Source organism: Daldinia childiae (genome assembly GCF_008694065.1).
Source record: "Daldinia childiae strain JS-1345 chromosome Unknown Scaffold8, whole genome shotgun sequence".
In the NCBI taxonomy this organism is placed as follows: Eukaryota; Fungi; Ascomycota; class Sordariomycetes; order Xylariales; family Hypoxylaceae; genus Daldinia; species Daldinia childiae.
Window position 1 is genome coordinate 1,655,090 of NW_022984649.1, and position 25,389 is coordinate 1,680,478.

The following is a 25,389-nucleotide window of genomic DNA, read 5'->3' on the forward strand; positions in this document are numbered from 1 at the left end:
AGGCGACGACAAGAAGCCACTATAGCAAGTTAGGGTCGTACTTTGAAACTATGGATAATCTTAGATCACTTGGATTTCGAAACATCCAAGAAAAGGGGCTCTGACCTACATCATGGACTCTATCTCAACCGGGTTCATAGTTCTCGGTGTTTCAATGGATTCGTGCACTCGCCACTTGATCGTATTCCCATAAACATGGCGGGTAGATAATCTAGTTGACACAATAAGACCATCAGAACTCCCGACTTCCTCAACCTTGACATCCTGCTTTTGGTTCTATTCGCCGTTATCAGGTAGGTACCTAACTTCTCGGGTCGCATGGGGGCCGCATCTACGTAGGATCGATGTATAAGTAGGAAACGATTCGAAGTGACTGTATGTAATAGACCCTAGCTAGTCCATGAGAGGCGCAGTTTACAAAAAGATTTGTGATTGACCGAGTGGCTGCAGCCTGTAAGTGATGGGGTATGTAGGAGTGATCGTGAATATTTGAATCGCGTCTAATACGAAGTCAAGTGCATTGTATCACCACTCATTTTATCCTAGGACTCATGAGATCAACACTTTTCGGTCTAGAAAAGGGTTTCAACACGGAAAGCACCATCTCCCTCAGTTTTTGAGACAGCTTATATGGATTGCGGTCTTGACGATTAACCTCGGATATATGAATAGGGGGTCTCGTTTTACGAATCTATCCCGATTAGGAAATTTCCCAAAAGAGAATCTGCCTCCGGGGGTCTTAGGTAAGCAAGAAAGCAAAACTCAGGTCTCGAGTTGATGATAAGCTGAAACTCTAGAGAAGGCTGTGACAAATGGTAATTATTATTTCTATGTATCAGCGTGATAAGATCAAGTTTCTGTCGTGCATGGACGAAGAAAAAAAAAATTTGTAAAAAATCTTCCAGAGGCAGCCGGCACAACAGTGTATCGATTCATAGGGACTGTGTAAGTTGAAGAGCTGGAATTTTCTGATTTGTGATTATAATGTAGTAATTTGCACTATCTTGAGTTAGAATTTTTCGACCCCATTCACACTGTCCAGGCCGTTTACACTATTGGCGGTTCCAGGTGCTTTTGAATTTCAGACCAAGTAGTTCTCTTGCGTGCTCTAGGTATTATGGCAGTTCAGAGGACGGATCGAAATGGATTCTGGGCCAGATTATACCTGCTCCTTAATGAATCTTCAAAATAGTATCTCTAGACCAAATTAGTGATTGTTAATTTAGTCTTGAGAAGCCTTATGTTGGATCCAATACATCCGCGAGGTACCGCTTTGAAGGGTGTGGAGGTTAGTCGATGTTTCCTCTTGTTTGCCTCCTTGTCTAATTAGCTGTTGGCGTCGAAAATGAGTGAATTTTTCTAATAATCTTTAGTCTGACAACTCGCTTGCAGAGTTTGCTAGTATTGACCATCCTCCCGGTACTATAACGTCCCTTTTCGACTTCTGCGCTGTCTGGAACGCAAGATTGTGTATATTATAGATTCCCTTTTCGAAACAATCTAGGAAGGGCAACGTTGTGATTTCGTCGTATGTATAGCTAGTCGGTCGTGGTCGCTATATGGTAGATATTTATATCATGACAAGCTTAGCGAAGTACTCTTCAAGATTGCGAACAATCTCATGAAGCGGCACGTTAATTTCTGTCTTAAAATGCCCCATGTTCGACCTAAGACAGATACGGTATATGATTTGGCTCGCCATGTCAACCATGTATTCGTATATATGGAAAGCTCTGTCCTATCTGTCAACATAATCGATCACGCCGAAGCTTTCTTCAACTACCCGTTGCGTTCTGCTCGTACTTTCAAGTAGCTTTAGGGGGTTAAACTTATGGGCTACCTCGAACGCCAGGGTATCGCTATCATAATAGCAACGCTATTTCTTCCTTTATATATTGAGCAGAGTTGGACAGGTCTAATGTGATTTTGGTGAAGTATTCGTTCACACCGAGACGAAGTTGGGAAATTCGCGGGTCGCTCGTTAGATAGGCGGCGGTTTACATATTTATAATCTCGATCACGCTTCCATATCTGGTGGGTGTCTAGGTAGGAAGTCTTTTTGTCAACTTAATATAGACTCAGTAGTGTTGTCATTAGCACCGTTGAAACTGGAAAGATATAGCGATAGATTACCATTAGCTAAGTCTTTTTATCATCGTCACTATAAATATCTTATTCTTAGGACTAGCGATAGCGAAAGCGCTTGCCGATGAGTAGCTGGGAAGATGGTAATACCTCGATGACCGCGGCCCCTCTGTTTTCTTTGCCTGACAATATGAATTACTTTTTTACCATGCTATTGGAACAATTATAACTAGCAAGGCAAGGTTATTATTTGATAAACAACACACCGGATTCTTTCAAGAATTATTACATACCTCGTTATGTAGCTATGATTATAGGTTATATAGAAGTAGCGCTCGTAAGCCCTGGAGAAAATTGCGCCTGATAATAAATGTAAGCGACATGAACAAGTAACCCTAAAAGGGATATGCAATCAGCTTTGAACTAAAGGAGTAAGTCCCTGTTAAGAATATGTATCATAATGTTAGAACCAAACAGACATCTTCGTATCTAGGCGAGCTATGGCTGGAATGAGTTCTTGAATTCACCTTTGGATTTCTGCGGTTTTCAAATAATAGTAGTCCTCGTCAAATACTTCGTTATAGCGTACTACCTATATTGACGTAAAATAATAAACAGAACGCTTCTGGTGATTATTGGCTGGTAATTCATGGGAAAAGTAACCTTGTTAATTTGTATTTTTGGAATATACCTCTTGACTATGCCTTAAGTCTATAATGTCTCAAAGTACCTATACTCTTTCCCTAAACTCTTCAACTTTGTACGAGATACGTTGGAGGTAGTTAGGAAAATTGACGCTGCAAGACTCACGTCGGGGTCTGGTGTAGCGCATAACGATTTGTTCCCTCTGTACTAGCTAAATCTATCATTTTCACAAGAGTCCTAATGTCGAAGAGTTCTGTAGGTATACCGTGACCCCCTGAATGATGATATACGCGAGCTAACGATTGATCGCATAGACCACAGACTAATCTTGACTGCGCACTCATTACAGGTAGATCTCCTTTTCCGTTGACGTGGACCGTTGGTATTTTGATGCGGTCTTGAGTTAAAGAGTGATGTAAAACCCGAGGGATAGCTTCTTGGTTCCGTTTTTTGAAAAAGCTGGCTGATTCTGTTGATAAGCCTATATTGCTGGCTACCGTGAACGTTAGAGCTAAGTTTTCGACAAAGATTCGCTTAGGTTTAGTAAGTTCGTTGAATTCTGCCTCGGGAAACGTCTGAATTGTCTCAAAGTCTTGGTTAAGAAGACCTTCTACGATGGATTCGTAGCATTTCTTACTAGGTGAGAAAGCCGATACCGAAGAGAATAAAACTGCGAACTCAAAGGGTAGTTGTGTCTCAGGCTCACGGGCTTGATAGTCGAGTAAGTATGAGGCAGCCATAGAAGCACCTTGGCCGAAGCCCAATACTCCGTGAAAGGGGCCATTTTCTTTCACAAATTGATCGAGGTTATCGAGAGCTTCTCGAATCTCAAGGGTCGTGTAGCCCGTGGTATATGAAAAAAATGGCCCTAAGTAATAAGGCGCTATTCCTAATGGTGTATTGGCAAAATGGAACACATAGAAACCGACATATCTATCATCAAACTCACCTGGACCCCTTTCTCTTTCGACCGCTCCATCCAAGTAGACAAATTCGTATCTAGGGCCGAGCTCTCTTGCCAGTGGAACCAGTTGATCCTTAACAATCTCTGCGGAGGAGCCGATGCCGTGTAAGGCCAATACTCTCTTCATAGTGACTGGTAGACTCAAGGCGTGTTAACAACATCTGCCGAAGATTTAGGTACCAATGAACTTCTGAAAGTAAAGTAAGTGATATGAAGATATATTCAAAGAAAGCGATGTAAAATGCTTCTGGATAGTAAAGCTCATCGCCTTTTAGCACCGGTATCTACCTCCGTCCAAGATTTGCTTTAAGCTACCATATTCTCTTTCGAGCCTTTTCAGGTGCCATTTAGATAGGTCGCCCTAAAACGGGATTTGCCAACTACATAGCCATCTCCGAGCCCACCATCTTCGGCGTTTTAATTGTTTTTGTCTTTCCAGTTGCATCTACTGAAGTGCAGACTACACTTGACAACGATACGGGATATGTGGTAGATACATTATTTTATTCAACAAATCGGACTTTTTGTTAGTCTAATTAAGATATGTGTAGCCTATTGGCACTTCAAGGGATATAGGCCAGATTCACCATGCATGATAAGAAGCGATATTACCCTAATAAGTCTTGGCCAAAAATTGTGATACAGTTTCTTAGTACGTAGTTGTGAGATACCTTTATTATATGGGGTGGATAGTTAGAAACCAAAATCCTCATGCTTTCATGATCTTTGTCCGCTTCTGCCTTCATAGACTATCATCATCATCTAGTTGTTGTTGCTTCTTACTTTAGGTACCTACCTTACTCTATTATCAAAGCATAAGACCGCGGCGCAGCTGTTCAAGCCAAGACCTGAAAAGATGACTGCAGCTGCAGTGAGAACGGGCAGATCCCGCTGCACATCATATCACGAATGCCGCGATCGGTCTTGGCAGATAAGATTCGGTTGAGCGGTAAGTAGGTACGTATATCACTTTAAAAGGTGGGTTTTATGCGAGGATGCATCTGTGAATGCGGGATGGGAACAGCTAACCCCGCTAAGAGGCTGCTATGAAAAGTGGCGTGTGAGGCGTTTGAAAACGGTGGGTTGATAAACTAGCAACATTCGAGATTCTCTGGGCCGACATGGATTTTAACCGTTGTTAGTTGGGATGCCAATGGATAGGATAGGCGGGGTCGGTAACGGGTTGGGCTGTTTTGTAGGGAGTATGACAAGTGACAGGTAGTTGACCTATGAGGGCAGCAGGGTTATGGTCACACTTCATCCGAACTTTCCCCAATAGTTAATTGCCATGCATATACTTAGCCCGGATGGCATATCCCGCGAATTTGATGATTGAGCAAATGGATATCGTCGTGGGGAAGGCGTTGGTATAAGTATTTTAATCCCATAGATAATATCGCCTTATGGCAGTATCCGATTGAGTTGGCGGCAATAGCTGCCACCTATAAACTCATGGTCTATAGGTTTACCGAAGAAGATATTCGTGCGTAGCTCCCGCGGAGAAGCTGGTATTAAAAGGCTCGCCAAGACTTTAAGGGGTTGCTTCAGGGGGGCGGGGTCTCTCAGCTCGAGGATTAACAGCCTTATGGCCTAGAGCGGTTCGAAGCATTTAATATTTCCCTCGCGATTGGGGGGCGGTGGATGCGGAGATGAGTCCGAAAGACTGTACGGGCAAGACTGCGCAAGATTGTTGTCAATATACAACGTCACTTTGCTAGATGAGGTCCAAAATGCCAGCGCTGAGGTAGCGAAGTTTCAAGGAGATATAGATTCGTAACCAAATATTCCGCGAACTCAATAATGACATTTGTATTCGAGATTCTTAGCTCGGGCTCATTAGCTCGGGTATCGAGGTTGATCGCATCGCGAAGTCAGCTTATTCTAGGTAGTTCGGATACGGGAGAGCATATATGAAAAGTGATGTCACAAGACAATCAAAAGTGAAAGTAAAGACGAACAGAGAGATTACCTAGGTTAGTTAGGTTAGGTACCGCTAAGGGATGTAAACGCGACATCACGTGTATAACCCCTCTATACGAGGTACCTCGATTAGCCTATAAGCTTTTAATTAGGGTCATATTAAGGATCATATGCATTGTGTCAATAGAACTTGAGGAACTTTCCATTTTACAACATCAATCACCTCTAATCTTATAATGTAAAGGATTTGAGCCTCAGCAACCTTTCCTTTGCGAATATGGGTCTATAATACTTTGGTTTCTTTATTAACTATCCGATCTAATATCGTCTATCTTGCGAAATGTCACTAACAAGTGTCTACCTCATAGGAGCTCAATTCCCGAATGGTCTTAGGAGGTACATTGGCACCCTCTAAGACGATTCTGTAAGACGGGCAAATACTGGGCAGTGTCTACACGAGGCGCAGCAGACTTTCTATCATATAATATGACAGTCAATACCTATGCACATAGTTAATACTAACATAAGAGTTATTGTACTGTTGAGTCATGTTGAAAATTTTCATCGCTGTTCTAAAAGGGCGTTTACTACCATCCACACAGGTAGACAGGGAATCCAGGCGTGGCTTTATTTTTCCGAATTAGGTCATATTGACAAGTCGCAGGGCGCGCAAATATCATATGTATAGCATAGATGGCTAACATGGAGCCTCGGAAGTCCCGAAAACCGGATACCCTACATCATTAAACAAAGCTAAGTTCGATCGGTTCAATATAAGGTGCCCCTAGGACATTCTGCTTCCTTTTCAACTCGTATTTTGGTCAAATCTACAGGCTCGACTATAATTGCATTTTTCTATTTCTTTTCTTTTTTTTGTCATTTATATCATTCGCCACGACTTGTATTCACACGATGTCCACGAAAATTGCGTCAGTCGTTACCACCACCGAAGTCCAGGTGAAACAGACATGCGAGGTGACCATCGGCGACGCACTGGTGTCTGATGCGGCAGCAATAGCTCTGATCGGCGCCAACACTTTCACCGCTACCTTCGGTTACTCCGTCCCAGAAAACGACTTGGCAGACTTTCTAGCAGAGACGTACTCGTCAGAAGCTATTGAAGAAGATATCATAAGCGCACACGAGAACAATATCAGCACATTCGTCGCCCGCGATGAAATGGGCTCTATTTTAGGGTTTGTGCAGCTCGTTCGTGGCCTTACAGATTCATCCTTGAAGGGAGATCCCTCTTCGCACGCCGAGCTGCGGAGGCTTTATGTAGATACCACGGCCCATGGCAAGGGTATCGGGAGCAAACTCATCACCGTGGTCGAGAACAGGGCCAAGTCCGAAGGCTTTAAGCAACTGTGGCTTACCGTCTGGGAGGACAACAAGAGTGCACAACGGCTCTACCAGAGGCTAGGGTATTCGAAGGTAGGCGCTGTGGAATTCGCTACCGGAACCTGCATTCAGACGGATTGGGTATTGGTAAAAAGCCTGTGATTGATTTGAGTCCAGTCATGCCTCCTCTTTTTAAATATCAGGCATAGAGGCATGGATAGAAAGGAAGCGAGTTTGCATACATAGACGGGGCGTTGGTACATACAAAAGACTTTGGGCATTCGGTGGCAGTCTTCATTTATAAATAGGTACCTTACCTAGGTACCTAACATATCACTAAAGGGGGAGTTATGGCGGCAGCATTTCCATAGCTGGACAACGTACAAATAGGATACAATGAATTTCTATATATCAGACATATCAGACAAGTTTGATAGATCATAATTACAATAATTACAATTCAGATGAATGATTTACTCAAGGTGAAACGTTGGTTGTCACGTGAAAATTCTCTGGAGGCTCAGGGGTTAAACACTGTGTATTTTCCCCGCTCATTATTCACAAGCAGCCAAGGTTACAAAGACGTTATATGAATTAGCACAATTGTAATAATTATTACAAAGTGACAAACATGTGTCATATTTCTAGTAGAAGCTGGGCACAAATCGAACTTAAAACGATCATCTTCCCGCGGAAATACGAATTAATAGACACATATTCATAAGAGTAATTCGTCATTGACATCAGAACCAAAACTTTAGTAACACCCATACCCGCACCAAGATTGCCTTTGTCAAATAAGATTAGAGAATCATATCTATTTACTAAAAAGGACACTCAGGATGGCGGCAGCAAAGTCAACTAACCACCTTGTTAGCTTCTCTGATGAAATAATACCTTGGGTTGAGGAAACTGGGGCTCAATTCCACTATGATCCTCTACGAGATGACGCCATAAGGCTTCTAGAGCTTAAACCGTCTCTTCTTCAAGATCCAATAAGATGCAACCTCTTGCATGTGAACAGCAACGAAAATCACCAATATGAGATTCTCTCTTGCGATTGGCAAAGCTCAACAGGGCCGCAAGTACCTATATCTCTGAATGGCCACACTTTTGATACCCCATTCGAGGTTTACGTAGCACTGCGCAGAGTCAGATTCGAGGATCAGCCGAGATTCCTTTGGCTGGATGCTATCTGCGTCAACCAGCAACTGAATAAAAATGATCAGAATGCCGACGAAACGGAGAGGAGTATCCAACCCTCTTATATAAAGGGCATATATCAGGGTGCAACAGGCCTCCTTGCGTGGATTGGGAACGCCAAGGACAACTCGCATCTTGTGTTTGAGCATCTCGATGAGTGTCGCGAACATAGGCATATCAATTGGTGTCGATATCGGGGTGAAACGCGGGATGCCTTTCTTAACCTGTCTCGCAGGTCATGGTTTCAGAGAACTAAATCTGTTCAAGAGCTCGCTTTAACTAATAAGGCTAATATTCTATGTGGCCGTCATCAGTGCGAATGGCCAGACTTGATGAAATGTACCGACTTCTTAGGGATCGGGGACTACTATCATCCGTTAGAAGGGCCAGATGGCCGAACGCATCTGCGTCATCTTTGGGAGCTCTCTCTCGGTAATATTATACCGTTGAGGGACGTATTCCTATGGAGCCGACATGGTCAGGTTCACGACCCTAGAGATAAGATATTCAGCGTTCTAGTACTGGATACAGGTATACGGTTTGACATTCCTATTGACTATAGGCAAGACCTTGTCCATCTTTTCAAGAACTTCACACAGACGGTCATCGAATCAAGCCAAACACTCGAGATCCTCCACTGGCTAGGATCACAGAATAAATGCATCGATGGCCTTCCGTCATGGATTCCTGACTATAGCATAGTCAATCCCATAGGTACTTTACCAAGAATATTTAGCGCATCGTCAATATATTCCGTTCATTATCCAACTCTAGTACTCCCGGGGTTTGAATTCCGACTTGATGGCTCTCTAGCGATCCACGGACGTCTTATCGAGAAAATCGAGAAAATAGGAAGTGAGCTGGGAGCAAGCGTCGCTGTTGGCGGCAAAGCATTCAATTCGATATTGTCCGAATGGGAAGCTCTCGCTTTGAGCCTAAGCTATAAAAGGTTTCCACAGGCTATCATTGACGCCTTTGCTGATACTCTCATCGGGGACGATCGTACCGATATGCTAATTGAAAGAGACGGGATCCCGTATATTCGAGCGTCGAGACCGTCTAAATCGCCATCAGCTGATGAATTCCATGAGTGGTATGGGCAGTACGGTGCGGGTGTGCTGGGAGAAGCCAACTCGACACGCGCAGGGGACGGAGCTAGCAACTGGCTTTTGACGAGGTATGCTCGCCGGATGGAAATGACTTCCTACGGACGCAAATTCTTCACCACCGATGAAGGTTCGATGGGTCTTGCGCCACCATGTGCGAGAGAGGGTGATGACTTGGTGTTTATTCCTGGTGGAAAGTACCCGTTTGTATTGAGAGCTAGGGGTGACGGCACTTACAAACTTATCGGGGACTGCTTTCTATACGACCTAGACGTGTTTGCACTACTACAAAATGAGAACATAGAGACTCAGAAGTTCGTTCTCGTTTGAAGGGTTACGGGAAGCTATGGCCATTGTAATGGAGCGTTGACAATTCGCCAACTACGACTATCATCATAGCAATGAAGTCTTTTAGTCTAGCATTAGATTCCCTGTGTGAGCATATGAAATAATAGCGTATTAACTCTGTTTAACTTAATATAAACGGAAACCTAGGTATCTACCTCTCATTCATTGATTACACCTCGTGTCGTAAGGTGGTTATGTGTCAGGGGTAGTTACAGGGTAGCAGGCAGGCTTTAATAGATCAAGTTTATCTGTCCTGACATTTACTCTGTGTATGACTTCAATCAAAGTTATAATATCTGATATTCTGCCGTGATTTAGTAGGTTAAACTTTGAGAGCTGCGATGAAGTGTCGAGGTTTCATAAATGAACGTGGTGTTGGATTTTATGTGTATAAGAATTGTGACCTGTAACGATCCTATCAAAGCATAACGGCCGCGAAAGCTACCTAATCAAAGAAAGTACAGAATAAAATGCAACCCTATAATAACATCGACCCAAAGTGCAAGTAAATCATTCTCCTTAAACACACTCTACTACCTATAGAGGTCTTGCTCTTGTAAAATTACTAAAAACTCCATATCATCCCCTTCTCTCCCCAACCGAGAATCACTCCTCCGACCCAAAGTCGGGAAAGCGCAGGGCCGATGTGTCGAAGTCGCATGAATACCGGACAATCCAATCGCTGTCTCGGCCGGACTGGTACACGATGATGCCGCTTGGACTGGTAATAGTAAGGTTGAAGAGGCCGTACCGCTGACCGTTCGCGAAGACGAAACGCAAAGGGTAGAAGCGGTCGCCCTCGAGGTCCTTCCTGACGCTGGCAGAGCCGTGGCGGTTATCGTTACGCGCAAACGACCATACGGCCTTCGCGTCAGCATTCTCGTCCGTCCACCCGGAGACCGCTGTTTCGCCGATCCAGGCAAATACCACGTCGTCGACGTCTGTGATGTCAAACTGCCAGGTGCCGCCCTCGCAGGCATAGAGGTATGCTTGGTGGTTCAAAGCGAAGTACGTGCTGTTGAGCTCGACAGGGGAGCCGTAGAAGGTAGTGGTATCGGGGTTGGCATTCGTGTAGCCGAGGTGGCCTCCGATCCAGGGTGTTACGTCGGAATAGATTGGGATACGGGTCTTGTAGACATCCGCGCGGAATCCGGGGTAGTTCTCACCATTGTTGCGTAGGGGGTTGCTGTAGTAGGACCAGTCCCAGCCTTGGTTGCTGCAGTTCTCTGGCTTAGGCCAGCTGGGACATAGTTCTCTGGAGAGGATAGCTGTGCCCAGGGGTAGGGAGGCTAGTAGGAGGGTGCTGAGGTTTTGCAAAGTGAGCTTCATGATTTCGATGATTAAGTATAGTGGGCGAATATGTGTTTCTGGAGTGAGTTTAATATGTGAGCAGATAGACGGATAATCAATCCACTTTGACAACATTCGGAAATGTCCTTCGCTTAAATAATGGGAACCACGAGAACCTTTTCTCCTCCGTATCCTCTCTTCGGGTAGGTAGGTATCCGTTCGGCTCATCCAAACTTGCACCGTATCACTATAGAAAATCCAAAGGGGCGACGACATAGTTCCCACTCTTGAGTAGCACCATTAGTCGTTACATCAGGAGTTGAAGTTTGACCTACGTCAATATTTCGACCATTTGGAAATTGAAAAGGTTGAAATAGGATCGTTCAGCTGAGTCCTACTTGGTCCGCTTTGATGAAGACCGTGATGCTACTGCTTCTCAACGAGTAACACAATAGATGCCATTGAGCTTGGTATGTAGGGCTTCATCAACAGATATCTAGTCAGATTGCAGATCTGCGTCCATAAGGGAGATCTTTCACTCAGCTGAAAACACCAGCCTCAAGATGACTGGCATTTCCAGCAGCCCTGCAAGACCACGCCAATGATATAAGCTGAATGCTAGATTTATCATAATATTGGCGAGCGACTATTCCCATTGGGGTCATAATGATCGCACCGTAGAGATTTGTTTAACTTCCACTACCCATATTGAGTACCTAGCTATTCGTTAACTGGGCTACTGTGTTCTGGCTATGTCTCTAAGATATGTTCAGTTGGTCTTTATGATTGGTATACTTGGGAAGCAAAAGATCTATGTGCTATCTAAGTGATAGATGATGAAGCGCTTTTTGGCGTCTATCATTTATAAAAAGAAATCTCACCCCGCCTGTTTTTTTACCTTTTTCCTTCTTTATATATTATGAATTTTCGATAGAGTATCAACATCAGCAATAACTACCCCTTTCTATAAGTTTATCTGTAGAATGGCCATGATGAGGTAGACTAGGAGAGCCTCGAGTCTTACTTAAACATAGTGGTTTTATTGTGAGTTAATTCAAAGCATCTAATCCCGGGAGTTGCCTGGTTGTTGGTTTATTAACAGTCAACTATTGACTCGGTACTCAATGCTGATCTATTACGACAATGGATAGTGGTAAGTCTATAGACTTCTGTTTGAAAGAGACGATACGATACGATACAATACGAGTAGCTAAGAAGTGCATAGATTATCGAAGTAAATTGCTCGGAAATAAATAGTGTTGGTCGGGCTGGAGATTAGGTGATTGGATATCATATGATGTTGTCCAAGTAGTAACCACTCTACTTTCTTTATCTCTGGAATTCATTTACGATGCAGCAAACTATCGACTGCGATATGCGGGGTAGATATAAAAAGGGAACCTGCATAAAATGACATAAGATACGCACGGGTACATAAATAAGTATGCAGTTAATTGTGTATCTCATACTATCGAGGAGCGCCCAGGCTAGTGCCAGTATATAGTTTCGTATGTGCCGCCGTCGAGTTTATCTTACAAGCTGACCTTCTTGTCTTACGTTTTCTCGTCCTTGGCAGAATAGCTCGAAAAAGCAATCATCAAGAGGAAAAAAAAACATGGACGGTTCGTCAGCCTTAAGATCATGTACCCACAACAGCGATCCCAGACGGCAGGTTCCGGGGGACAATACTCGCTTAAGCAACCAATTACACCCCCGGCCTGAAGTGACAAGCCGGAAGCCGGCAAAAACGTTTGCAGACTTACCCGCGGAGTTGCGGGAGATGATATGGGAATACGCTCTTCCCGATACGCGTGTCTTCAACGCGCTAGTGTACGCCTCGAAGGGGCTCAAGATGTTATTGATCGATAGGAGTCACCTGCGCATGCCGCTCGCGCATGTGTGCTTTGAGTCGCGGCAGCTTGTACAGAAGGCTGGATACGTGCTTGCTTTCCGCGACGAGGACGAGCCTGATGATCCGGGGGTGTGGTTTCACCCGCGACGAGATGTTATCGAGAGAACGATATGGGGTCCTTGCGAGTTTTGGGGCTGGAAGTGACGTGAGACAGCGACGGTGAAGCTAGGTTAGTTGCATCGTGTGCGGTGTGTTTGGAGACGGGCTTTAGGGCTAACATGGTATATAGCATTCATCGTATACCGCTGGAGTGAAGTCTTGTTTGCATATAATTTCTTAACCTAACCTATGGTCTGTTGGAATATTTGCTTGAAAGGGATATTTTTGGTTTGGGTATAGATTCGCAATCATGATATATCCATCCTGCCAATAACCATATTAAACACAACGACTATATGATTAACTACCTATTTTCTACACAGTCTCAACCCTCCTAGTCATACAAGTATATCTGAGCCTTTTGAATGTTCTTTCCGGTAACCTGTACATAAGCAGCACCCTCACCTTCGACTTCAAGCTCGAGCTTCTCATGCGGCCATAGTGTGACATAGTTATCAGACCAGAATACCGGCAGGACGTCTTCTCCCTCTTCGTTAACAAGGTTGAGCCTGATGAAGAACGCAGGTACCGAAGAGTGGTTCTCGAGCACCACTCCGAGTCCTCCTGCTTTGGAGTCACTCCGCTTCGACGTCGCCGTAGTTGTGACAGAGACTTCAGCAGGCCCTAAGCTGTTCAAGGCTGTGTAATTGGCGTATTTTGTGACTGGCGTGTAAAACCAGTCTGAGTTTTCCCAGTCTAGAGTGTCGGTGCTGTTCGCTAGCCAGTACACATTCCGACTCAATGTAGCATTCTTGTCATCCGAAAGGACGAGCCGCAAGAATGCAATATCCGTTACCGATTTGAGAGCGTCTGTAAGGTCTATAATATCCGTGCTGGTATTTGGTACGGTATCGAAACTTTCTTGGCTGTTATGAACTGTTTTGCCATCCTTGTCGATGATATCAACAGTTACCGTCCTCGACCCCTTTCGATCTAGTGAGCGGTTGATCAAGTACACGAGCTTTCCATTATAGTCGTAGGCTACGTGCTCTATCCTAGATCCAGCCTTTGCCCCGAAGTAGGATCCAGCCGGGTGCAGGTAGTAGTCGAATAAGTTCCAATGCAAGCTTGGCCACGCATTGTTCAGCATCCAGTAGATAAGTCCTGTCGCTGGTCTGTCGGCATTCCATAGGGACGCAAAACCCTCGAACTGGGACTTTGTAGCCTCATAATCCTGTATCTGAGCTTTAAACAAATAATCCTCTAACGAAGTAGGTGCTCCGTAGCGGTTCCAGAGAGCAGTGTTATAGATCTTTCGGTCGTAGAACGATGATACGCTCGTGGACATGTGATACAATCCCTTGTTTGGGCTCTTCCACAAGTCATCTAGATCTGCCTCTGATAAAAACTTCTTTAGGCTGCTGATTTCCGGTGTCCCAACTCCACTGCCTAGCTCAGATCCAAATCCAAAAGCAGCTCCGAGACGGTCCTCTGATGGCTCGACGTCATACCAGTAGTTAGGCGGTACCCCTGCAATAGAATGGTAAGCGATCAGGCGTGTGGTAAGTCTCAAGTGGTTCAAGTATATCTTAGGCATAATAAAACTTGGGATAGGTTAAAGGGGTAGGGTTGGGATATCACGTACAGTCGTAAGGCCCCGCCATTTTCAATCCCGACGGCCCTAGAATCTTGGGATAACCCCTCTCTGAAGCTGAAGCAATGATGGGCGCCTGCCAGTCCGCCGCTTCGAGCGAATAATAGTACGCTCCCGCTGCTTTGTCGTCAGGCCAGTAGTCACTTCCGACTAGATACCCTAGCACGCTTGGATGGCTCTGCTGCATAAGAGCCTCGTGGTACATGCTCTTATTCGCTATAGTGTAGTCGGCGTCTGTCCATTCTGACTTGACGGCCAAGTCTTCGTTGTACGTCCAAGCCTCCCATTTATCGCAGCACTCCCAGCCGGGGAGAACCATTAAACCTAGTCGATCCGTGATCTCGTACAGCTCCGGCTGCTCATTCTTGCCTTCTAATCTTACTGTGTTATGGCCCAAGTCGAGCATCAGCTTGGCTTGTGTAGTGAACTTGGCGCTATCCCATCGTAGGAAGATATCCGCGGAATAGCCAGAACCAACGACTTGGAACGGATAACCGTTGACGAAAAATATAGTGTCGTTGTTTGCATTGAGCTCTGCCGTTACTTGACGGACACCAAACGTTCGCTCTATTCTATCAGAAATAGATCCATCTATGGACGCGGATAGCTGTCCCACGTATAATGGCTGACTTCCCCACTGCTTGGGCCACCAGACCGCCGGCTCGTTTAATGCTGTCGATAAGACCACCTCGGCGGATCCCAACGGAGGCAACGTGATAGTCTGGTTCAACTCATACGTTTGGCTTGCGCCTTCTAGGGAGATGCTGCCTGTTAGCTCAATAGTAGCTTCGCGATCCTCTAGATTCGTAGCTGTAGTCTTTAAATTCACGAGTGCGCTGGAATGTTCGATTGGCAAGTTGGCTTGTGTAGTTACTCGCAGGGGAGCCAAGGAAACAGGACCCGTCTGCTTAATTTCTACGTTTCGCCATACCCCCTAATGAATATATTAGTATTGATCAATAGGTATCATCATAAGAAGTTAGGGCTCTACGAACAGTCCCATTGTCTGGGGGGTAAGGGTTCCAGTCCACAAAGCCGAGCTAGAATGCAAATCAGTCATTGCTTATTACAACCGCAAGTTTAAGGGGCTTAAATACGCCAAAGTCATAATTGTAGTCAGTCGGATAGACTTGAATTACAAGCGCATTCGTGTTGTTTGCTATTTTGGTAATTTCGAAAGTATTCCCGACATAAGCACCCGCCTGAGACTTTCTGGTCACGACCTCCTGGCCGTTTAGATAAATATCGGCACTCGAGGTAATTCCATGAGTCTGCAGATGAAAATAGCGTTTTCCAGGGCTAGGTTCAAGAGTGAATTCTTTTCGATATATCCAAGGAACTTTGAATTGACTGGAATTGAAGCTCTGGAGCGCATTTGAAAAGAACAGCCCACTCTCGCGGTACACACCGGCTTGGATTAGACAGCCCATGAGAGTACAGCGGGAGCTGTCGATTTCGTGCCATGTTTTCATGTCTACACCAGGTCGGGATAATGCTGCAAGATCCGCCCCGACTCTTTCTGTTGATTGAATGTCCCACGATGGTATGATGGCGACCTCGCCGGGTTCAGAAAGTAATGCGGCGGCGGCGAATGTGTTGATACCAAGGCAGAGCCCCAGCAGCGACTGGTGCAAATGCATTATGGCCAATAATGCTTAAAAGTAGATCATGAGATCAATGGTATGTTGGAGACGTAGGTCTCAAGAGGGTTACCTATATAAACCACCATTGGGAACGGTTACATCTAGATAATCTGGGACTTATCGGCAGTGTGCATACCATGCCAGCCATGCCTGCTATATGCAAGTGACCTCTCGCAGATTTCCAGAGCCTAATAAGGCAGTTCAGGCTCCGTGGGACCCTTGTTTCGGTACTCCCCCGCAGTCTAGCTGTCATAATAGAAGGGATATCTCGTACTTGGCGCGTTGACGTCGTATTATAGTTTTGGATGCAACGTTGATTTATAGATCCAGCAAAAGAAGACAATGATCTAAGCCATTATGGCGACTTGGTTCTAGACGTACCAGCTATATTAACCATTGGAGGCCCTTGCAGAAAATTGCATCTATGTCTTAATTGCCAGTCTACAAGTAGGCTTTGATTCGGTTAAAGAGAGACCTGCAGTGCCGGAAGGCTTGGCTGCGGTTTTTAGTCATGCCAATACTTCTATGGCTACTCTACCGTAAATTCTGATTTTCCGGCTTCGAGGGTCGCCATATTAGTGAATTGAGATAATTTCGCTTGATTAATTTAAACAAGAGTCGCTTAAAGGGACATTGGTTTGGAAAAATATTGACCTAGCTAAATTATAGTCACGTTTCTTCTCTTTTGACAATGACTACCTAATGTAGCGATTATTGGGCTTATACCAAACCGAGAATGCGCATTACTGGTAGATATCCAATCAAAATATAATAATAGAGTAGTATTGTTTAGGTTGGTATAGCTAAGTCTTCAAAGCCACTATTAAGGACATTCAATGTTATATCGTGGAACATTTACGAGTATGATAAACTCCAAGTAAGTATTGCTCTCGAGGTATATCGCTTGGAACCTTTACATGTAGCCGTCCTGAGGCGAATCTCAGCGTATCGCTGCTACTAATAAGCATCAAGATCTATGACAGTTGAATCGCACATCTGAAAAGGGGGTGGCCCACAATAGGGGTCATTCTAGGTACAGACCTCACGACAGACACAAAAGTAAAGCTAAGAGACACATAAATACTAACAAATGAAAATAATTCAATTTTGGATAGAAAATCATTGAAGTTTTGTGTTTGAACTATTCGAATGCAAGTTATTACGTAAAGGATCATAGACGATCCTAGAGATACCACTCTAGCCAGCTTAAGGGGCAGGCTTCGATCATATATCAAATACTCAAGCGGTCTTAACGCATTACCAACTGATTGGCACAACATAGCCAGCCCACTTAGCCTCTGTATCAGCTTCTCGCCATTTCTCGATACCGCCTAACACGCCATCCGTGCCCACCTCCCATGCGCCACTTTCGACTTGCTTGAGCCACGCTCTCAGGACTTGAGCGAGGCGGACCTCGTGTGACTCAATGAATGGCACATATCCCAGTTGATATAAGTCGGCGTGTGTATTATGTGGTTGGCCTACGGCGCCCTTTTCCTCTTTATTTTCTCCGAACCTCGCTCCGTCGCTTGTTCGTGCATATCCGCGTGACCCAATACCGAATGGCAGCACTAAACGGGCGCCATCTTCGAAGCATATGGTTTCCCGGTCCGAGTCCGTTAAGTAAAGCCCCGCGGGGTATGCATTTACTTGAGACCATGGCCAGGGGAATGGGAGATGGGATCCCGTGCGATCGTTCGCTCCATGCGGACTGGGTAAAGCGTAGAACATATCTGAGGCCCGGAATAGTAATATAGGAAACTGGACTGTTGAAGCCCGGTCTGGAACCTCCTGAAGTGGAACGGACTCGACCGAACTGAAGGGCTGGTGGCGGAATGTGTCACTGGTGGGTATTTCCAGTCCCGGAGCTATATAACGGAATAATGGTCGTCGTGCTTTGCTTAGAAACTCCCAAGCAAATCCATCTGATATGTTCGCCGCGGCTAAAGAATCGTCAGGAATGAGTGGGTATGTACTCGATGGTCTAGAAGTTACAGGAATCCGAGACTCAATTACATCTAAGAGACTGTGGTAGACGGTAAGTGTTTCTTGTAGCTGATCATCGCTATATGGTAAGCTTATCCACGGATCGAATTTGTCGCTCGGGACGTCTATATCGGGATTAACGGCCTGCACCTTGCCTACTTCTACCATGTCAAGCCAGGCGCTGAGGATCACTTCAAGGGCAAACCATTGCTGGCGGCCATTATGGGTAATTGGAGAGTCGAAGATGGACATCTGCATGATTGCTTTATTTTCCATTTGGTCGAAGCTATCATTATATTAGCTGAGATACTAGGAGATGTACTGCAAGTCTTACACTAGGCCTTCTTGTTCGAGAGCGACACCAGTAGCGGTGTAAAGAGTTAAATACCGGTCTGAGTCTATCCCCATGTTACTCTCTCTCTCGTGGCTCGACCATAGGTAATCAGGGCTAGATAGACCTGCGACATAGTAGTGTAGAGAGTGATCATCTACGACTAATGCACGCTCTAGGAAAGCTACTAATGATGGCGAGAGACGACTGCGTACTCTCTCAGCATCGGGCCCGTAAAACTCGAACCAGTTGCGACGGTGTAGAACTTCTACTTGATCATCATTGGTATCATATTCCAACTGCTTTCCAGAGTCCACCCAGCCTCTCTCAAGGAGCCTGTTGTGTAAGGTGGCGCATCGAACATAATCCAGCTCAACAGCCATCTGTGCGGGGTCATTTAAGATGGTGCGCCACGGTAATGGCGGGCTACCTCTAATAAAGGGTATTTGAGCATTCATTTAGTTGTAATGAAAAAAATATAGGATTAGGAGAGATTCGGTTGCGTATAGACGTACCTATATGATATGATGTATACCAGGTAGGTACCTAGGTACCTAAGGTTCAGTGGGAAAGTATACCTTAGGTGCCTAACCTGCCTAACCTGCCTAACCTGCTCCTGCCTAACCTAGATACGTAAAATCATGAGAAATATTTCATTAAAGTTGACGCTTAATGTTTTGTCTTAAACCATCCGCCTCTTGACTCAATTCGGTAGGCAGTTACTCTGAGCCTGTCTCGTTCTTCCCCTCCTAAAAGTCCACAATCATTCTTCTCCTCAACTACTACAAGCCCCTGAATAACACTTAGACCCTTTACAATATTCGTCTGTGTTACCACAATATCCATCAGTGCTACAACACTTGCCAAATTGCGTTCCTGTACAAGTTTTGTTGCCCGCAAATAGAGGACCACATTCGCCATTAATTGACAATCCACCGTTGTCAGGATCGCAAGCCCCAGAGTAGCAGTTCCCAGGGCCACAGAATTTCTCGCCCTCGCCGCAGTAGCCATAAATGGAACAGCACGGTCCAAAACGAACGTTATTACAAGTTATACCGGGACCACATGTCCCGTTAGTAGTGACTCCAGACCCAGAGCCTATACAGGCGCCCGAAAAACAATTACCGGGGCTGCAGTACTCTTCTCCACCACCACAGAATCCAAAGATACTACAGCAGACACCGAAAGTCGTACCGTTGCACGTTGCAAAGTCGTGGTTTGGTCCACAGAGTCCGTTGGTCGATTGTGGATCTAGTGATACCTCTGCGATGCACACCGAGTACCTGAGCCACAGGTTCGTACAGTTGTCGTTGATATAGGTGTTCAGTTTCCTAAATTGATCGAAGCTTATGCCGAATCTGAGACAAATTTGTTGGCACGTATCTCCCGAGACCGCTTCGTAGTAAAGGCCACAATCTGGTATTGTGCCAGTCTGTGTGGGTGTTGCGGGTTTCGCCGTTGTGTGATAGGCGCTGGTTCCCGTGGGTGCATATACGCTTCCGTTGACTACCCAGGAGCCACCTGGTGGGCTAGAGTAAGTATGTTAGACGGTGGATGAACCACATGAATCGCGTCGTTGCGTTGTTCTAGAAAGCTTACCCGATACAAATACGCTGGTCGATAGAAAGATCGTCGCAACTACCTTGGATATTCTGATTCCAACCAAAGAACATTGCCGATGTCACATTGAGTGTCGAGTTGGAAAGCTGAGATGCGTAACCGTCACTGCAAATGGTCGATCAGTAAATGGCCCGATGAAGCATGGAACTTGTTATCACCTTACCATGTCTTTCCATACGAATCGATGATAGCAAGTGAACATGGTGCGGGGAGGCAGACTGTTTGGTGTATTTCACAAAAGAAGTCACCAGTTGCTATGCGTAAGTCGCCTGTTGATACGTTGTATCGATCTGCGAGTTGATTGCAACCTATCGGAGTTGGTTCTGGGCTGGCCAGTTGACCGGTACACGTAGGCGTAATAGACGAACCAGTCGAGTTAGATACCTCTGTAGGCGTGGGCGCTATGCTTACAAACAGTGTTGAAGGCGATGTTGAGTAAGGCATTGACTTTGAACAGTTCCCCTGCATATACTCAAACTGCTCCATTAAGAATTTAGTATGATTGCTTACGGGTAGAAACGGAGATATGAGTCTCTGCTGCCATAGCTTCATAAAGCATTCGCTGCAGTAAAGAGTTTTGTTGTATAGATTTGGCACAGCCTCCATTGCTGCATCAATCTGATCTATCGAGAAGTCTGGGTCGTTGCAAAGCTCTGGAGCTGGGTCTTGCCAGCACATGTCAGGATCATAGCGAATATAGTCACTTCCCACCCAGTTCTGAGACTCGTAGAAACACCATTTGCCTGATCTGCGAAGTATAATTAGAACCTCTGGCTTTCATTAAAGGAGTTGAACGTTTTGGCATACGAATCTTGGAGACAAGCCAGACTATAATAATACGTATACTGTAGCGCAACAGTCTTTGCTTGGACTAAGATCCCAGATTGGTTGATCTCGTCGGAGGCACAGGATGATTCAACTTGAGATAGCCAAGTCTGCAACGATTTTGAGCAGGATGGCGAACATAGACTCGTCAGGTTTTCTAAATACCAATCTAGGCAATATCAAGACATTAGTAAATTTAGTTAATTAAGACGATTCGGGAGTTTTACAGTTGTGATCAACTCCGAGAGCAGCCATATTGGCTGTAGCTGCATCGCATTCAACTGTCAAATTTCTAAGATTTAGGTAAGTTAGCTTGTATTCAGCCTCTCTCCTAGATAAACACCTACAAGGCTTCCATGCATGGTATTGAAATATTCAAGTTAATCCGGATGGATGGATCATATCCCATGAAAGCTTGGAATGAAGCATGGCCTATTACTACAAGTATGGAAAGGTTGATTATGGCAAATTTGGCGATAGTCATCTTGATGTTTTGCTAAATGAGTTGTAGAAAATGTTAAAAGGTACAGGTCAAAGCATCTTGTCTCCAATATACACCCTCTACATGATGATAACCCCCCCAAAGATGCGTTTAGAGTAAATCCCGTTCGAAGACTACGAGTCGTCTGTGATCTGGGTTTCACTTAGCCGGAGCAATCATACAGCGCACATACAATATAAGTCACAGATTAAGACAATTTCGTCAAATCTAGAACAGAGCACAGCCCAGTGGAATCTAGATCGATCCTTTAGATCACACGTCTCGCCAGAAAAGGGGGGCAAGAGGAGATTCAATTGTTACCCTTGAGTTTCCAAGTTCTTTGTAGAGCAAGGCTAGATTTTTGGATATTACAATACCCTTTTATGATGTTCACCTCCCCATTACTCCCACGGATCTAAAACTATCTTCAAGTTATGATGGGCTCAATAATAAAAATATCAGTATTACTCTTTGCCTTCGACTTTGCCGTAGAGGCTAATTATAATTCGAAAGGCAGCGGCTCGGGTCTTTATAAACCTCTCTTTGAGAAACATTCCAACTCTACTCCATCATTCATTGGGTTGACTAGGAAGTCTGTTAACCCGCCGGTCTCTGGAGGCTCTTTTCTTTCAAGGAGAGGCACTAGCGACCTACCTATCGGTGCTTGGTAAAGTCCTTCTCCTAAAACCCCTTAAAGCAAATATATTACTTATCTGTTTAATCCGCTGACTTGAAGCATAGTGCACCTGGAGCACCTTGTTCTAATGGAGCATGCTGTAGCAATACTGGCGTGTGTAGTTATGCACCGACTAGCTGTGGCCCCGATGTATGCATCTCAAACTGCGATGGTAAGGTTGATACAATACAAAACACTCGAAGTGACTAGAATTCTCATAACTTTCTATTTTAGCAAAAGCCCCCTGCGGCCCGTATGCAGAGGCGTCGAGCGCGGCTTGCCCATTGAAGGTCTGCTGCTCAGAATTTGGCTTCTGCGGCTCTACTGATGAGTTCTGCGGTTCTGGTTGTCAGGACAAGTACGGAGGATGTGGTCCAGCCCCTAAGCCTCAGTGTGAAGGGGACAGCACATCCGCCCGTACGATTGGATATTATGAGAGTTGGGCTGCAAATCGCAACTGCGATAAAAGAAACCCCGAAGACCTCGATTTGACAGCCATAACTCACCTCAACTTCGCATTTGCTTTCTTCCATCCTACCACGTTCCAAATGATGCCTATGAGTGCAGGCGACCCGGAACTCTACAAACGCTTCACGGGGCTAAAATTGAAGAAACAATCACTCCAGTGCTTCATTAGTGTAGGGGGGTGGAGTTTCAACGATGGCACCAACGTACCAAATACGCGGACAGCATTCAGCGACATGGTTAGTTCAGCGGCAAATAGGAAGACATTCATAGACTCCCTCAGCCAATTCTTAAATACCTATAACTTCGATGGGGTCGATCTCGATTGGGAGTACCCTGCTGCAGGAGATAGAGGTGGTGTAAAAGCCGATACATCTAATTTTGTGACATTTCTACGAGAACTTCGGGCTGCTTTTGGCGGGAGATATGGTAAGTCTTTTACCATAGGTAAAATGCTACTATTAATCATGACTCTAGGGATAAGCGCAACAATCCCAAACTCTTATTGGTATCTCCAAGGCTTTGACGTCGTGGCGATGCAAGATTCCCTAGACTGGTTCAATTTAATGAGTTACGACATTCACGGCGTATGGGACTCGACCAACAAGTTCACAGGCCCCTTTATCAGACCGCATACCAATTGGACGGAGATCGACCAAGGAATGGACTTACTATGGCGAGCTGGTGTCGATCCAAGCAAGGTTGTGCTTGGTCTAGGCTGGTATGGTAGATCTTTTACCTTATCCAATGCTGGATGTAGCGAGCCTAATGGAATATGTACCTTTTCTGAGGGTGGAAATCCTGGGGAATGTACAGCTAACCCAGGTACGCTTTCTAACGCCGAGCTCTATCGGATCATTGCCGCGGGTGGTACACAGCAAGGCTTTGACCCAACTGCTGCTGTCAAATGGTTAGTTATGCCATATATGTCTCTATATCTTACTCGCTAATATTGTTAGGATAACGTGGAACTCGAGCCAATGGGTAAGTTATGATGACGGAGAAACAATTCAAATGAAAACGGCAAATGGTAACAAGTTATGCCTTGGTGGCGTTATGATCTGGGCCATAGATCAAGACGATATAGAGGGCTCAAGCATGAATAATCTACTTGGTATTGGCGGTGCAAATGGTGTATCGGCTGAAGAAGCAGCAAATATCAAGAAGCAGTTAAACAACGCTGACTTAGCCACTAACATAGCCAGCTCATGCTACTGGAGTTTATGTGGGTTAGTTTATGGTAAACCTATTCGTGATGATTCATACTAACTATTCTATATAGCGAAGACTGTACTTCAGTAAGTTAGAAACCACCCCCGCCCTCCTCAGGGACTTTACTAAATATCTATAAAGGGGTATTTCCCAACAACACAGTCTCAGGGTCAAGTAGCTGGGGTATCCAGAGATTCAACATGCTCGGGTGACGATGTACAAACGCTGTGCTGTGCTCCGGGGACGACTTTGGGGACGTGCAAATGGGAAGGGTGGCGCGGCGTCGGTTTGCCATGCAGTCCAGCCTGTTCCGATCCATCGGCTACCATCATTGCTAGGAATAGTAAGAACCCTAATCTCTCATTTTTATTAGACGGAATTGATATGAGAAGTTCCATATCACCGTATCATTCTATAAGGTTGAACTAACAAAGTCGTGACCCGTCTCAGCAAATCACCACGGTAGTGCTGCAAGCATGGATTTAGCCGAAGACCAGACTTGCAACGGAGGTTATCAAGCCTACTGCTGTACGGGGTTTGTTCCATCTTCTAAAACAGATACTAGGAATCTGGCCTTATACGGTCAAGGAGGCTTTTCGAAACGTGATAGTTATGCCCTCCAAAAAAGAGGCAATACAAAGGGGGCCGGCGTCGGTGCGACGGCGGGCTTAGCAATATGTTCTGCATTGCCGCTCATGGCACTTTTTGGGCTTTTTGTTATTGCAATGCCAGTTGAATTTGCTCTTTGTGTCGCTGTTGGAGCAGCTATCGGGTACATCGCTGGCGGGATGGGAGGAGGCACTTCACAGCCAAATCCAAACGGATCTGCACCGAAACCTAAACAATCCAAAACAGGGGTAGCTGGTGATGCTAAGACTTATGGACAGTAGGTATCCCTATTTTGTTACTCAAATCTACCCCCCCTTCAAAGTTTGGCTTCTAATATGATATCTTAGATGGGAAAAGGTCGAGTATCCTGCTACAAAAGATTCAAGTTGTGACTGCGCCGTCACATATACTTGTCGCTACGACGTTGGGAGAGGAGGGCAAGACTTTGATGAAGTAAGTGTAGTTTCCCTCACTGTTGGAAAGATGATTTATTTATTTATCAAATCTTATATATCTGTTTCATAGATTTGCGACAACCAGAAGTGGGCTATTGATAAAGGCTTACACGGTCGGACTGTATACCATTATGAAGGTAATGATTCCTCTAATACCGGTGTCATGATACGACAAAGTCTAATACACAAGATAGGGCGTAAGAAGAAAGGATATTATTATGTGACAGATTGGAAAAGGCAAAGAATCTCCTTCCAAAAATTAGCTCAGACACCAATACATAACGTACCTCGCTGCCAGGTCGATGAGTTCCCGATGGGAGCCCTAAAAGAGGCGCTGAAACCCAACCCTCAATATGTTCGCTTGGTCAATGGGAATGCCAATCGCCGCCAAGGGAGCGATTTCAGCGCTTGGCTACGCGCGGTCTGGAGACCATGTAGCTTATACCGGCTCGCCGTATGTGGTAGCCCTACACCCCCTATTACGTGGGAAATCGGCAATCCGACAAGAGGTGATAAGCGCACAACAGCTGCGACTACCAAAAGTCATTTCATCCAAAAATATGGTGTAAGCTATCATGT

General features: G+C 45.1%; 6 protein-coding genes across 6 annotated transcripts; 3 read left to right on the forward strand and 3 right to left on the reverse strand.

Annotated features, from left to right (window-relative positions):
* Positions 1 to 6,526: 6,526 nt before the first annotated feature.
* Positions 6,527 to 7,117, forward strand: GL218_07219 (Protease synthase and sporulation negative regulatory protein PAI 1; the record flags this gene model as incomplete). The annotated part of the gene is made up of 1 exon (XM_033583966.1): positions 6,527 to 7,117. The coding sequence occupies one exon, from the start codon at positions 6,527 to 6,529 to the stop codon at positions 7,115 to 7,117; it is 591 nt and encodes a 196-aa protein (XP_033433066.1).
* A 3,101-nt stretch (positions 7,118 to 10,218) lies between these two features.
* GL218_07220 (uncharacterized protein) lies at positions 10,219 to 10,941 on the reverse strand (the record flags this gene model as incomplete). The annotated part of the gene is made up of 1 exon (XM_033583967.1): positions 10,219 to 10,941. The coding sequence occupies one exon, from the start codon at positions 10,939 to 10,941 to the stop codon at positions 10,219 to 10,221; it is 723 nt and encodes a 240-aa protein (XP_033432807.1).
* A 1,576-nt stretch (positions 10,942 to 12,517) lies between these two features.
* GL218_07221 (uncharacterized protein) lies at positions 12,518 to 12,958 on the forward strand (the record flags this gene model as incomplete). The annotated part of the gene is made up of 1 exon (XM_033583968.1): positions 12,518 to 12,958. The coding sequence occupies one exon, from the start codon at positions 12,518 to 12,520 to the stop codon at positions 12,956 to 12,958; it is 441 nt and encodes a 146-aa protein (XP_033432806.1).
* Positions 12,959 to 13,247: 289 nt separating this feature from the next.
* On the reverse strand, positions 13,248 to 16,147 carry GL218_07222 (Exo-beta-D-glucosaminidase; the record flags this gene model as incomplete). Its single annotated transcript, XM_033583969.1, has 4 exons — positions 13,248 to 14,383; positions 14,499 to 15,441; positions 15,503 to 15,547; positions 15,605 to 16,147. The coding sequence occupies 4 exons, from the start codon at positions 16,145 to 16,147 to the stop codon at positions 13,248 to 13,250; spliced, it is 2,667 nt and encodes an 888-aa protein (XP_033432809.1).
* Positions 16,148 to 17,407: 1,260 nt separating this feature from the next.
* GL218_07223 (uncharacterized protein) lies at positions 17,408 to 21,167 on the reverse strand (the record flags this gene model as incomplete). The annotated part of the gene is made up of 7 exons (XM_033583970.1): positions 17,408 to 18,422; positions 18,471 to 18,850; positions 19,729 to 19,996; positions 20,067 to 20,192; positions 20,251 to 20,835; positions 20,895 to 21,081; positions 21,140 to 21,167. The coding sequence occupies 7 exons, from the start codon at positions 21,165 to 21,167 to the stop codon at positions 17,408 to 17,410; spliced, it is 2,589 nt and encodes an 862-aa protein (XP_033432808.1).
* A 310-nt stretch (positions 21,168 to 21,477) lies between these two features.
* On the forward strand, positions 21,478 to 23,836 carry GL218_07224 (Chitotriosidase-1; the record flags this gene model as incomplete). Its single annotated transcript, XM_033583971.1, has 6 exons — positions 21,478 to 21,509; positions 22,135 to 22,241; positions 22,304 to 22,963; positions 23,012 to 23,444; positions 23,494 to 23,759; positions 23,817 to 23,836. The coding sequence occupies 6 exons, from the start codon at positions 21,478 to 21,480 to the stop codon at positions 23,834 to 23,836; spliced, it is 1,518 nt and encodes a 505-aa protein (XP_033432803.1).
* Positions 23,837 to 25,389: the final 1,553 nt, after the last annotated feature.